Source organism: Rattus norvegicus, chromosome 1, assembly GCF_036323735.1.
Source record: "Rattus norvegicus strain BN/NHsdMcwi chromosome 1, GRCr8, whole genome shotgun sequence".
NCBI classification, from domain to species: domain Eukaryota; kingdom Metazoa; phylum Chordata; class Mammalia; order Rodentia; family Muridae; genus Rattus; species Rattus norvegicus.
This window is the reverse complement of record NC_086019.1, coordinates 104,595,339-104,607,482: the sequence shown is the minus strand read 5'-3', so window position 1 is coordinate 104,607,482 and position 12,144 is coordinate 104,595,339. Positions and strand designations below refer to the sequence as shown.

The following is a 12,144-nucleotide window of genomic DNA, read 5'->3' as shown; positions in this document are numbered from 1 at the left end:
AAGCAGGGCACGGGGCACATGTCAGCACTCCCAGCACTCGGAGGCAGAAGCAGGATCTGGGGCTTGCTGGTCAGCCAGTTAGGTTCTGGTGTCAGTGAGAGACATCTTCTCAAGAAAATAAGGTGGTGCCTGGAAGGCAGTGTATGCCTTTAATACTAGCACTTAAGAAAGAGAAGTATGGGGCTGGAGAGATGGCTCAGTGGTTAAGAGCACTGACTGCTTTTTTTTTTTTTAATTCATTTATTATATATAAGTACATTGTAGCTGTCTTCAGACACCAGAAGAGGGCATTGGATCTCTTTACAGATGGTTGTGAGCCACCATGTGGTTGCTGGGAATTGAACTCAAGACCTCTGAAAGAGCAGTCGGGGCTCTTAACCGCTGAGCCATCTCTCCAGCCCACTGACTGCTTTTCTAGAGGTCCTGAGTTCAATTCCCAGCAACCACATGGTGGCTCACAACCATCTGTAATGAGATCCAATGCCCTCTTCTGGTGTGTCTGAAGACAGATATAGTGTACTCATATACATAAAATAAATCTTTAATATGTGGATTTCTGAGTTCCAGACCAGTCAAAGTACAGAAACATTTAGGAAGGCATTTGGACTTCCGCCTCTGGCCTCTACACATACTGTGCACACAGACAAAATCTAAATTAAATAAAATTTAAAAAGCAATGTTTCGTTTGCCTTTCTGTAGTGAGATACAGCTGAGCAGTGTCCTATGTGTGAAGCTGTGACTGAGCCTCAGTTTCCTCCAAGGAATCAGTCGCAACCTGAATGGGCCGCAGAGACTCCCTATGCTAAGTTTATTTAAATCTGTGGTTAGTCAGAACGCACTTCATTCACTGGCTAGAGATAAAATCTCTTGTCCTGAATGAAAAGCAAGTTCCATCCCCAAAGAAGAGGGGCACCATGTAAAATGGCAGCAGCCCCAGGAAATGGGATCAGTAAAGCTGAAGCATGAAAGTGGTTGAAGGATTAAGACATTGTCCTAGAGGTGCTGGAAGGCCTCAAAAGCCATGGGCAGAGGGGCTGGTAAGTTGTAGGGAATGGGAGGTTGAAGCACCAGGGTAGGACAGAGGGCCCTGGGGCACCTTGAGTCTAGCAGGAAAGGCCCTGGGGCTATTGAGATAGGAGACAAAGTAGGACTGGAGTCAATCAAATCTGAGAGAGGCACAGGTAGGCGGGATCTTTGACTTCAGGGCCAGCCTTGTCTACAGAGTTCCAAGACAGCTTAGGCTACACAGAGAAACCCTGTCTCAAAAAGGCTAAAGAGATGGCTCAGCGATTAAGAGCTCTGACTGTTCTTTCAGAGGTCCTGAGTTCAATTCCCAGCAACCACATGTTGGCTCACAGTCATCTGTAAAGGGAGTTGATGCTTTTGGTGTGTCTGAAAACAGTGTACTCACATAAAATAAATCATATTGAACTGGGAGTGGGAAGTATGCCTTTTGGGAGGTCAGAAGCAGGCGGATCTATGAGTAAGAGTACATCCAAGGGATACACTGAAAAACATTGTCTAGGAAAGGGGGCAGGCAATATTGGCTGGGCAAGATTTTCATAGGCCTTAAATCTCAGCACTTGGGAGACAAAAGCAGTCTGATCTCCACAGCGAGTTCCAGGCCTAAGGCACAGTGAGAATCTGTCAAACAAAAGATATTACAAGACCTTAAATGTTGGTCTGCGCAGATGCTTCAGAGGGTAAAGGGGCTTGCTGCTAAGCCTGACAACTTCCGTTCAATTCCCTACACTCACATCGTGGAAAGAAAGGGCTCCTATAAGTTGCTTTGTGACCTTCATACGTTCAAGTCACACGCGAATGCACATACACACGAAACAAAATAAGTGTTAGGCGTTGGTAGGAAAACAGGTCAGATATGCATGCATACCTTATGCGAAGGCTCGGATTAGAGGAGTTCATACGGGACTTTAAAGTAACTTATGTTTGGATCATGAACTGGTGGGACAGAAGGTAAAAGGAGGGCGCACGAACACAGCAACTGACATCCATCCTCAGGCAAGGAGTAACTTTCGACAGATCCAGGGAAATATCCTGGAGGAGGTGGCGTCCAAATTGCCGGTGATTGACGTGTAGGAGCTGGTTAGACAAAGGACGATGGGTGTTTCCCGTACAGGACCTAGAGGCCACGAGGAGGCCACAGGTCTTCAGAACTTGGCGCGTCCAGCACAGGGGTAGGGGTTATCGCAATGAGGCTCACAACCAGCAATAGCTGGTTTCGGAACCTCAGACTAGAATGCGCCACCATGAACCTCTCAGGAACTCGGGGTTTCCCTTTAACTTAAGGCGCCCACGCGCCCCAGTTGCTCCAGAAAACCTCCAGGGAGAGGGGGGAATCCACAGAAGGTTGATGACTGACATTCCTGAGAGCCAATTGCTGCTGCCCAAAGTGCTGCCTGCCTCCTTATGGGCCAATGGCCCCTCTTCTTCTAAGCCGGTCGCTTTAACAGGGTAGAGTAAGAGTCGCGAACGTCACCTTTGACTCAGCCAATAGCAACGAGGGAGGAGCGGATTATCTTAGTGATAGACAGCTCAGTTTCTAGACGTCCGCTTAGCGCGGAGCCCGCCGGGAAGCTCCAAGGCGGAGCTAGCCGGAAAGGGGCGGGACGATCTGGTGGATATTACCCAATCGCCACACGTGCTGGGCGAGACAGACAGACAGTTGTTCCCTTCCTAGCGGACAGGAGGGGGCGGGCCTTTAAACGCTAGGAGGGGTGGGCACTTTATCTTTGATAGATGTGTCTGTCATCCAATTGAAATGTGAAGCTGTCAGATGGACGGCGTTACAGACCAATGAGAACTTATGGCGGGGTATCGAGGGCTGGACTGTGGACCCTCTGGTAAAAGGCGGTCCCCGGTCGAGCGGGGGGGAGAAAAGAGAGAGGGGGGGTCTCGGAGGCCGTAGGACTCGGGTGAAGATGGCGGCAGCCGAGGCCGCGAACTGCATCATGGAGGTGAGTAGCTGGGCTCTTTAGGCCCGGGGATGGCACGAGACGAGTGGCCCACGGCCTGAACTGTGGGAACGGGGCCTTTTGATGTACCTGGTCTCCCGTTGGTCCGCATCGGGGGATGTGACGAGAGCGATCACGGCTTTCGGTGCTTTGGGTCCCGCACCCGAGCCAAGGGTTGTCGCACGTGGTCGCGGGCCGGGGGACGCTTCCAGCCGGGCCGCACGTGGTCTCGCAGTGTAGCGTGGGGAGGGGGGTGTGCCGCTCGAGGGGCCCCGCGGGCTCCACGTGCGGGACAAAGGCCCCGCCCCCAGCCCGATGACCTGGGATGCACTCAAGGGGTCCAGGGGTTGCCACCCGCTATCCCAGGCTGGGCTGTGGACGTCCATGCAGCCCAGGATTCGTGCACCCGCGTGGGGCCTGAGAACATCACCCCCCGGCCTCCCTTTTCTCAACTCTGTTACCCTTGTGCAGAAGGGGGGGATGGGCATAGCCCCGTGACCTCTCTTTAAGGAGATGGTGGGGAATCTCAACCGAGGAGATCCGGATCCGTCGCCGGGCACCCCCTCGTGGTCATTCTGGGCGTGTGAGAGGGGCGTCTTTTTTTCATGGGGCGTGGCCCAAAACCCACTCCCTCGTGGGAGGGACCTCGGGTGGATGATCAGAGGTCAGTGGTGGGGGATAAAGGAGTTCGGATAGCCACGGGCCTTAACCCCCACTGAGCTTTTTTTACCACCTTGAATGTGGCAAGGGACCCCTTTTTGAGCATTTCCGCCTTTGCCTAATTTTCCGCCCAAAACGGAATGAAATTCTAGCTCCTGCCTTGCTTACCTGCTTACAGTTGAGTGCTCCATCTTAAGCTGCATTCCCTAGTCTACTTTTTACTTAATTTAATTCAAAAATGGGTCTGGGGGTTGGGGATTTAGCTCAGTAGGAGAGCGCTCGCCTAGCAAGCGCAAGGCCTTGGGTTCAGTCCTCAGCTCCGGAAAAAAGAAAAATGGATCTGGCCTTGAACTTGCCATCTTCCTTCATCTTATGAGTTGTACCCTGGGGACGCCTTCACCTTTAGGCTTGTAAGGCAGGGCCTAGACAGAGGTTTCAAGCACTCTTCAGTCAATTGTCAACTTGATCTGTATGGATCCTGTACTATTGAAAAAGAGAGGCCCAAGTGGGAAAATCCCCTGACAGGCTGCAGGGAACTGAGAGCTTGGTTAGCTCGTAGCTTCTCTGGAAGCCTTGGATGGCAGTCATTGATGGGATTTAATCTGATGGAGCCCATACCTCTTCAAGGGAGAGGAAGGTCAGTTGCTGGGACATCTGCCATGAATAGGGATCAGTTAGCCTACAGGGTCACTACAATGACCCTGGGACTTGTGGACAGAGAAGAGAGAAGGCTGTTTGAGTGTGGGGACCCAGGTGAGGTATGAAAGGGGCTGGTCCCAGTTTTCCAGGGCACGTTTAATACCTCATCGGAAAGTCAGGTAAAACGAGGTGCGTGCGTGTGTTCCTCACCCTGGTGGAGTTGGAGGTGCCTGCTGCTATGGTGGTCTGCTACATCTCTCTAATGGCACCCTCATAGGACAGGAAACAGCACCCATTCCTTTTCAACCCCTCCCTCCTGTTTATTCATGGCACTTCTGCCTGGCATGTGTGTCAGGAAATGTCACCTAATCTATGGGCGGGTGATTAGGTAGTGAAGGGGAGCAACAGCTGGTAGTGCCCATGTGCACTGGCAAGTATCGGGTCTTGTGGCCTAGATGGGGTAGGTGTATGTGGCCAGTCACCTGACCACAGAAGGACAACACGGGACAGGCCACCATCTCTTCAGCCAACAGCTGGGACAGGAGACCTTCCCTTCCCTCCTCCTTCCTATCCTTTTCTGCCCAACCACAGCCTCAATGCTTGTCCCTGCTTACACACCCACTCGCTTGCCTGGGAAAAGCCAGCCTACAAACCACTCACTGCCCCAAAGGCCTTCCCCAGCCGCCCCGTAGCTAATCCTTTTCCCTGTTACTCTCTCCTAGAATTTTGTAGCCACCTTGGCTAATGGGATGAGCCTCCAGCCGCCTCTTGAAGAAGTAAATATCCTTTTGTGAGACCCCCACCCAACCCACTTCCACAATAAGCTTACTTGCTATACATCTGGCTCCCCAAGAGGTCTAACCATCCTCTTGCTTCAAAACAGTTTCCGCTGTGCCCCCTAAACACTTAGGACCTGGCCCCAGCTGGCTCCCCCAGAACCATGGCTGCTTCCTTAACTCCATCTCCAGCCCTCCTCCCCTGCCCTTCCATGTGTCTGCCCTGGCTCCGCCCTCTCTCCCTCCCTCCCCAGCTGTGGGCTGAGCTAGAGACGGGGCATAGAGCCTGGAGAGATGGTAGGCGAGGCCGCTGCTCCCTGGATGGTGCTCTGGGTGGGTCCTGGAAGTGGAAACGTTACCTGGGGAAGAAAGATACTGGAGGGGGCTGGAGGGTTTTCCTGGTATGATGAGGGGCTTTTTGCAGGTTGAGGAGACTCTGGGGAACCCACCTTTGACCCTTGTGCCACTTCCCCTCTTCCAGGTTTCCTGTGGCCAAGCAGAAAGTAGTGAGAAGCCCAATGCTGAGGACATGACATCCAAAGACTACTACTTTGACTCCTATGCCCACTTTGGCATCCACGAGGTGAGTAGAGACTGTCCCTAAAGCCAGCACGCACTGAAGGGCTGCAAGACTGGACAGGGGGTCAATGTCTCAGCATGTGCACTGCTCCCTTTCTGCCCCTGGCCCGCTGTTTGGGAGACTGAAGTCTCAACAGCTCCCAGAGACCAGTGGGAGTGCTGCTACCCCTGTGTGCCACAGACCTAAGGATGAGCTCAGGCCTTGCCGGTCTCTGGTGCCCTCTAGTGACTGGCGGTGGGACTGCATCCACTGCTCATGCTACACTACAACCTTTTTGATAAAGGAGACTGGCTCCATGCAACTGAAATGACATTCTAAGGAATCCTTGTCTTTTCCGTGGAGATTTAAAAAAAAAAAACAAAAAACCAAAAAAAAACCAAAAACGTACCAAAGGCTGGGACTGTGGCAAAATGGCAGAGCAGTTGCCTAGCATGTGCTGGATCATGGCTTCCATCCCCAACATCATAAACAAGGGAAAAAATTGGAAAATATACATAAAACAAAATTGAGTTTTTGGGGGCCTAAGGACATACCTCAGTTATTAAAGTGCTTGCCATGCAAGCCTGGGTTGTAGAGTTCAAAACCCACTTAAAAAGCCATAGTGGACTGGCAAGACGGCTCAATGGGTAAAGGTACTTGCCACACAAGCAGAACGTAGTGCTTGCCTTACAAGAGCTCCCTTGAACTCGGAGTAGACGGGGAAAGTGTCCTCTGACCTCCATGTTCCTGCATGCACTATAACTCTGAGAATGCCAAGCATGGTAGTGTGTGCTTGCATAAGCTCAGCTCTGAGGAGGCAGAGGCAGGGCTCACCAGCCTAACCTAGTTGTCCAGCTACCCAGGTCTGACACCATGTCAGAAAACAAGATGGCTGGAACTTGAGAGGTGATGTCAAGGGTTGACCAACCCCTCGCTTGCATGTGCTACACAACCTACTTGCTACTGGCTGTCTGCTCCCTCTTTAATTTGTGTGAGCCTGCCTTAAACTTAACGCTTCTTTTGCCTAAGTTTCCCAAGCAGCGTAAGATGGCGGGCCAATACCATGATGCCTCTTGGTGATCTAAGGGCCGGCCTTGTTCCCAGGATCTTCCTGTTTCTGCCTGCTGATTCGTCCCTGGCTCTTGAAAGGGTGGCACTGATAAAACCTGGCCAGTTTGGATGTTCACTGCAGAAGAAGCTCGCTCATCATCAGTGTGGCAGTGACATCCAAGCCTTGCGTGTCCCCTCACTCTGGTCCTCTGTCTCTGTTATCTGCCTAGGAGATGCTAAAGGATGAGGTGCGAACCCTCACGTACCGCAACTCCATGTTTCACAATCGGCATCTCTTCAAAGACAAGGTGGTGCTGGATGTGGGCTCGGGCACTGGCATCCTCTGCATGTTCGCTGCCAAGGCAGGGGCCCGCAAGGTCATTGGGGTAAGTCTCAAGGCAGTGGGTGGGCTTGTTAGGGGCAGAGACAGTGGAAGGGCGTGGACTGCACTTAGCCTCTCCTTCCTCCCTCCTGCCGTAGATCGAGTGCTCCAGTATCTCTGATTATGCTGTGAAGATTGTCAAAGCCAATAAGTTAGACCACGGTGAGTAGAGCAGGGGGCCCGTGGAGGAACAGCCAGCTTCTAGAAGGCCTCAGTGTAGCTTAAGAGACCCCAATTGACAACTGCTGGCTCCTTCATGTCTGGGAATGCTGAGAGTCTGGATATCGGGGTGTTGGGCCTCATGCTTTAGGGTTTTGCGTGGTGACTGTGCTCAGGATTGGAACATCCCCATCCCTCAGTTATCACATCCAGGGCCTGTCAAGATTTCTCCCCAGCAGCCCCCACTCTGATCATGCTGGACATTGCCTCCCTGAGAACCCCACAACTGCTGCCTGTGTGTCTGCAGTTCACACCTGAAGGTTCCAGGACATGCCTTGTCCTGTACTCACGTGTACACATTGGAGGCCTCTAGTCTGCCTGAGATGCCATTTCACACCACACAGTTTTCCATGCAGTTAAACTTTTTTTTTCCTTCTCAAGAGGAGGCCTCACTGTGTAGCCCTGGCTGATCTGGAACCCACTATGTAACCAGGGTGGCCTTGAACTCTTGAGATCTGCCTGTCTCTACCTTACAAGTGCTGGGACTAAAAGTGTGTGGCCCCACCTTTAGTGGGGCTGTACTTAGCATTATAAAAGGTGGAATAGGTCTAAACTGTGAAGGTCAGGTGGTGGTATGTCCTGGCCTCCCATCCCTTGGGGGTTGAGGGCCAGGACAAGCTACAAAAAGGGAGAAAATGTGGGAGTTCGTTGAGAGTGCATGAGTACTGGTTGCCATAGTCCATTCAAGGGCAGAGGCAGGCATGGGTAGGTGCGTCCTGCCACCCGGGTGATGGTGTTTTCCTTAGACGATGCTTCCATACTGAGCCCCCAAGTGATTGCAGAGGCGCTAATCTGCAACAGAAGTAGATTCCTGCGAGGCGTCATGTATGTGAGAGATAAGCAGCAGCAGGCCGTGCCTTTGTTTCTCTCCTCAGCCTTGGCGTTAGGCCTGGAGCCCTAGCCCTTGCCTGGCAGGGGCCCTCCCACTGACCCTGTCTGCCAGCCTTCTTTGTATTTTGAGACAGGGTTTCTTTTTGTTTATTTGTTTTGTTTTGTTTTTCTTTTAGATTTATTTATTTTTTGTGTGAGTATGCTATATCCGTCTCCAGAAATACCAGAAGAAGGCATCAGATCCCATTACAGATGGTTGTGAGCCACCATGTGGTTGCTGGGAATTGAACTCAAGACCTCTGGAAGAGCAGTCAGTGCTCTTAACCGCGCTCTCTAACACCAACACAGGGTTTCTTACTTTAGGCCAAGTAGGCTTTGAGCTCCAGTCCTTGAGTGACAGCCTCCTAATTAGCTGGGTGACAGGCCAGTGCCACCAGGCCTCGGGGTGGAAATCAGATTATCCAGCTTGGCGGCAAGCACCCCAAGCTGGCCCTCATTTTACACATGTGACCACACAATTACTTACTGTTTGATACCTACTGAATAGAGAAATATATTTCGTCTGGGCATTGCTAGGGGTGGAAACGCAGACCTAGAGAATGTTAAACTTGGGCTTGCAGCAGAGCCACTCTTAGACCCGTGGACCCGGCCTGGAGCCGCTGCTGTGCCTTTGTCTTGGGCTGGCCTTGATTTCTAACCTTTGATTCCTAGCACTGGGGAGGCAGAGGCAGGCAGATCTCTGGGTTTTGGCCAGCCTGGTCTACATAGCAAGTGCCAGGACAGCCAGGGCTACATAGTGAGACAGAGGTCTATGACCAGAGGTCTGTGTGGGTGTCTGGAGCCGTCTGGGCCAGCCCTCACCCTGACTGGCATGTCGTTCTGTGGATGCAGTGGTGACCATCATCAAGGGCAAGGTGGAGGAGGTGGAGCTGCCTGTGGAGAAGGTGGACATCATCATCAGCGAGTGGATGGGTTATTGCCTCTTCTATGAGTCCATGCTCAACACTGTGCTGCACGCTCGTGACAAGTGGCTGGTGAGGCATATGTGTTGGGGATGTAGTGGGAACCCCAGACTAAGAAGTTAGAGCAGCAAGTAGGGTGCCACCAGGTGTTGTGGTGGATAAGACCTTCCCAGGGAGAGGGGACCAAAGGAATGGCCGAGGAGCTGACTTCAAGAAGACCAGAGCAGGGTCCTTATACCAGGGGAGTGTGTGCTGTGTAACAGCTGGGGGCGGGGGTGGGTTTCAGGAGGACACTGTACAAAATGAAGGTGTCTTTCCTAATGGGGTATTTCCAGGCTCCTAGGAATTGTGGGACAACCTGGGCTCTGGGTTCCTTGTGGCTGTTGAGTAGGGACCAGACTCAAGGATGAGGGTGAGGCCTAGATGGCTAAGGGGTCTCTGAGGAAACTATTGGTGGGCTGGACAGTTGGGTCTGTTCAGTTAGGCTCTTGATCTTACACAACTCCTCCCTCAGGCACCTGATGGCCTCATCTTCCCAGACCGAGCCACCCTGTATGTGACAGCCATTGAGGACCGACAGTATAAAGACTACAAGATCCACTGTGAGCTGGGGCTGGAGTGGGTAGTGAGGGTAGGATGGGCGGTGAGGACAGGACCTGGGTTCCAAGCTCACCTGACCCTGTCTGTTCCCAGGGTGGGAGAATGTATATGGCTTTGATATGTCCTGCATTAAAGACGTGGCCATCAAGGAGCCCCTGGTGGACGTGGTGGACCCAAAGCAGCTGGTCACCAACGCCTGCCTCATAAAGGTAACTCAATAGCAATAGGGGTTCCAGGTCCCTGACCTGTCCATTAGAGGCGTGGAGAAACCAGTTGGGCCCACACATCAGAGTTTTGAGGATCATGCCTGGTGCTGAATTCCAGGATAGGAAAGTGAAACAGGCAGAGTGCACTGGAGCAGGGGGTCAGTGGGGGCACCTAGGGACTGGAGAGTCATTGTGGTTCTCCTTTAGTTTGTTGCCTCTCTGTGGTCTGAGGATCAAGAGTTGGGACTGGAGAGATGGGTGACTTGGTGGTTAAAAGTACTCGATGCTCTTTGAGGGGCATGTAACTCTCAATTCCAGGCATCCAATACCCTCTGTCTAACCTTAGTGGGTATCTTCGTGGATATGACTTCATAAACTCAGACAGGCACATACACGTCCATACATAATTATGTATTTAATGTGGACAGGTGTTTTATATGCATGTATGTATCAGCACCGAGTGTTGCCTGTTGCCTATGGAGATTAGGTCAAAAGAAACTGATGGTGGAGACAATTATAAGCTGCTGTGATTTGAACCCAGAACCTCTGGAAGAATAGCCAGTGAGCTATCTCTCCAGCACCATAAATAAATCTTTAGGGAAAAAAAATGGTAGTTATAAGCATTGGTTGTTCTTCCAGAGGTCCTGAGTTCAGTTCCCAGCAACCACATGGTGGCTCACAACCATCTGTAATGGGATCCAATGTCCTCTTCTGGTGTGTCTGAAGACAGCTAGTCTTTTTTAGAAAGAAAATGTTTTGAGGGCCAGGATACATGAGACCCTGTTTCAGAAAATGGGGCTTGGAGTTGGGGGTCATGTTTTGCTGTGATGGGAAGGGCCTAACAAGCAGCAGTCCTCATGTGCAAGATGGGCTTACATTTGGCAGGAGGTGGACATCTACACAGTCAAGGTGGAGGACCTGACCTTCACCTCCCCGTTTTGTCTGCAAGTGAAGAGGAATGACTATGTGCATGCACTAGTGGCCTACTTCAACATCGAGTTCACCCGATGCCACAAGAGGACCGGCTTCTCTACCAGTGAGGGCCATGTGGGGCTGGGCTGGGGCAGGAGCATCTGTGTAAGGAGGAGAGGAGCACAAGCCCTTGGGGCTTATGACCGTCACAGAGCTGCTTGGGAACAGGGCAGAAAGTTGAAGAAAATGAATGATAACCCTTTCAAAAAAGGAGAGTTGAAATGGAGCCACAGAGAGCCTAGAGTCACTGGGTGAGGGGTGGGGCATGGCTTAGTGTCTCATGGTATTCTCATGAGGGGTGCCTACGGTATTCTGATTCAGGGTTCCTGCCCTGTTCCTGGTAAGAACAAGGGTGAGTGCGGGACAGTAAGCTGTCCCAGACTGGCTCTGATGTCGGTCATTGTGTGGCTGAGTCTGACCTAGTGTTCTGAACACAGGCAGATGCAGGGACAGGAGCCCTTAAAGCCTTGTTTGCTGGTGACCTTGGGACACTAGCAGGTTTGGCATGGTAACACCCAGGCAAAACCTGGAACTGACTATGCCCACCTTCCAGGTCCTGAGTCTCCATACACACATTGGAAGCAGACTGTGTTCTACATGGAGGACTACCTAACAGTGAAGACCGGCGAGGAGATTTTTGGCACTATTGGAATGAGGCCCAACGCCAAAAACAATGTGAGGCTTGAGGGAGAGTAAACATGGTATTGGGTAGAGTTGAACAGTGCCAGCTTAGGTACTATGGTGGGTAGGTACCTTAGGAAGCCCCTGTGTGGCTGCTGAGTTCAGTACCCTTCCTGTGGGCACTGAAATCATCTGACTCCCTGTACACGTTAAAATAGCAAGTGGCAGAGCTCAGTGTGATGCTAGGACAGCCTTGATCCATCGGTGGAGGGGTTTCAGGATGCTTGCCAGGGGGACTGGAAACAGTGGTAGGCTCTAGCACTGCTGGTCCTGGAGAACATAGTGGGGTGACTGTAGCCTGTAGTGCAGTCATTGTGCGGGGTATGCATTGTGCTAGCAGAAGGGGCCAGCACATTTACCTGACCCTTGGCCTGATAGCACACCTGAGCCCTGTCTCTCACCTTTTCCCTTCAGCGTGACTTGGACTTTACCATCGACCTGGACTTCAAGGGTCAGCTGTGTGAGCTCTCTTGTTCCACCGACTACCGGATGCGCTGAGGAGGTGCCAGGCTGGCCCTCCTGCAAAAGGGGGCTCAGGGGCTGGGCTTGGGGGATGGGAGGGTACATCGTGGCAGTGTTTTTCATAACTTATGTTTTTATATGGTTGCGTTTATGCCAATAAATCCTCAGCTGAC

General features: G+C 51.9%; 1 protein-coding gene across 4 annotated transcripts; it reads left to right on the top strand.

The window, feature by feature from the left end:
- The first annotated feature begins 1,930 nt into the window (after positions 1 to 1,930).
- Prmt1 (protein arginine methyltransferase 1) lies at positions 1,931 to 12,144 on the top strand. Of its 4 annotated transcripts, XM_006229144.5 has the most exons (11): positions 1,931 to 2,975; positions 4,994 to 5,047; positions 5,529 to 5,630; positions 6,887 to 7,042; positions 7,137 to 7,200; positions 8,980 to 9,122; positions 9,565 to 9,652; positions 9,744 to 9,859; positions 10,742 to 10,892; positions 11,382 to 11,503; positions 11,924 to 12,144. In XM_006229144.5, exons 1-11 carry the CDS (start codon positions 2,940 to 2,942, stop codon positions 12,005 to 12,007), a joined length of 1,116 nt encoding a protein of 371 aa, XP_006229206.1. In that variant the 5' UTR covers positions 1,931 to 2,939; the 3' UTR covers positions 12,008 to 12,144. The 4 variants fall into 4 exon arrangements, with proteins under 4 accessions (XP_006229206.1, NP_077339.1, XP_063128577.1 ...); NM_024363.1 differs by lacking the exon at positions 4,994 to 5,047 and having other exon boundaries at positions 2,938 to 2,975; XM_063272507.1 differs by lacking the exons at positions 1,931 to 2,975; positions 4,994 to 5,047 and adding an exon at positions 5,234 to 5,344.

Bases quoted from the DNA above. Each gene is read 5' to 3' on its own strand.
- Prmt1 (XM_006229144.5), top strand. From the start codon at position 2,940: ATGGCGGCAGCCGAGGCCGCGAACTGCATCATGGAG. The intron at 5,048-5,528 runs GTAAATATCCTT...CCCCTCTTCCAG, and splicing joins TCCAGCCGCCTCTTGAAGAA to GTTTCCTGTGGCCAAGCAGA. The intron at 9,653-9,743 runs GTGAGCTGGGGC...GTCTGTTCCCAG, and splicing joins TAAAGACTACAAGATCCACT to GGTGGGAGAATGTATATGGC.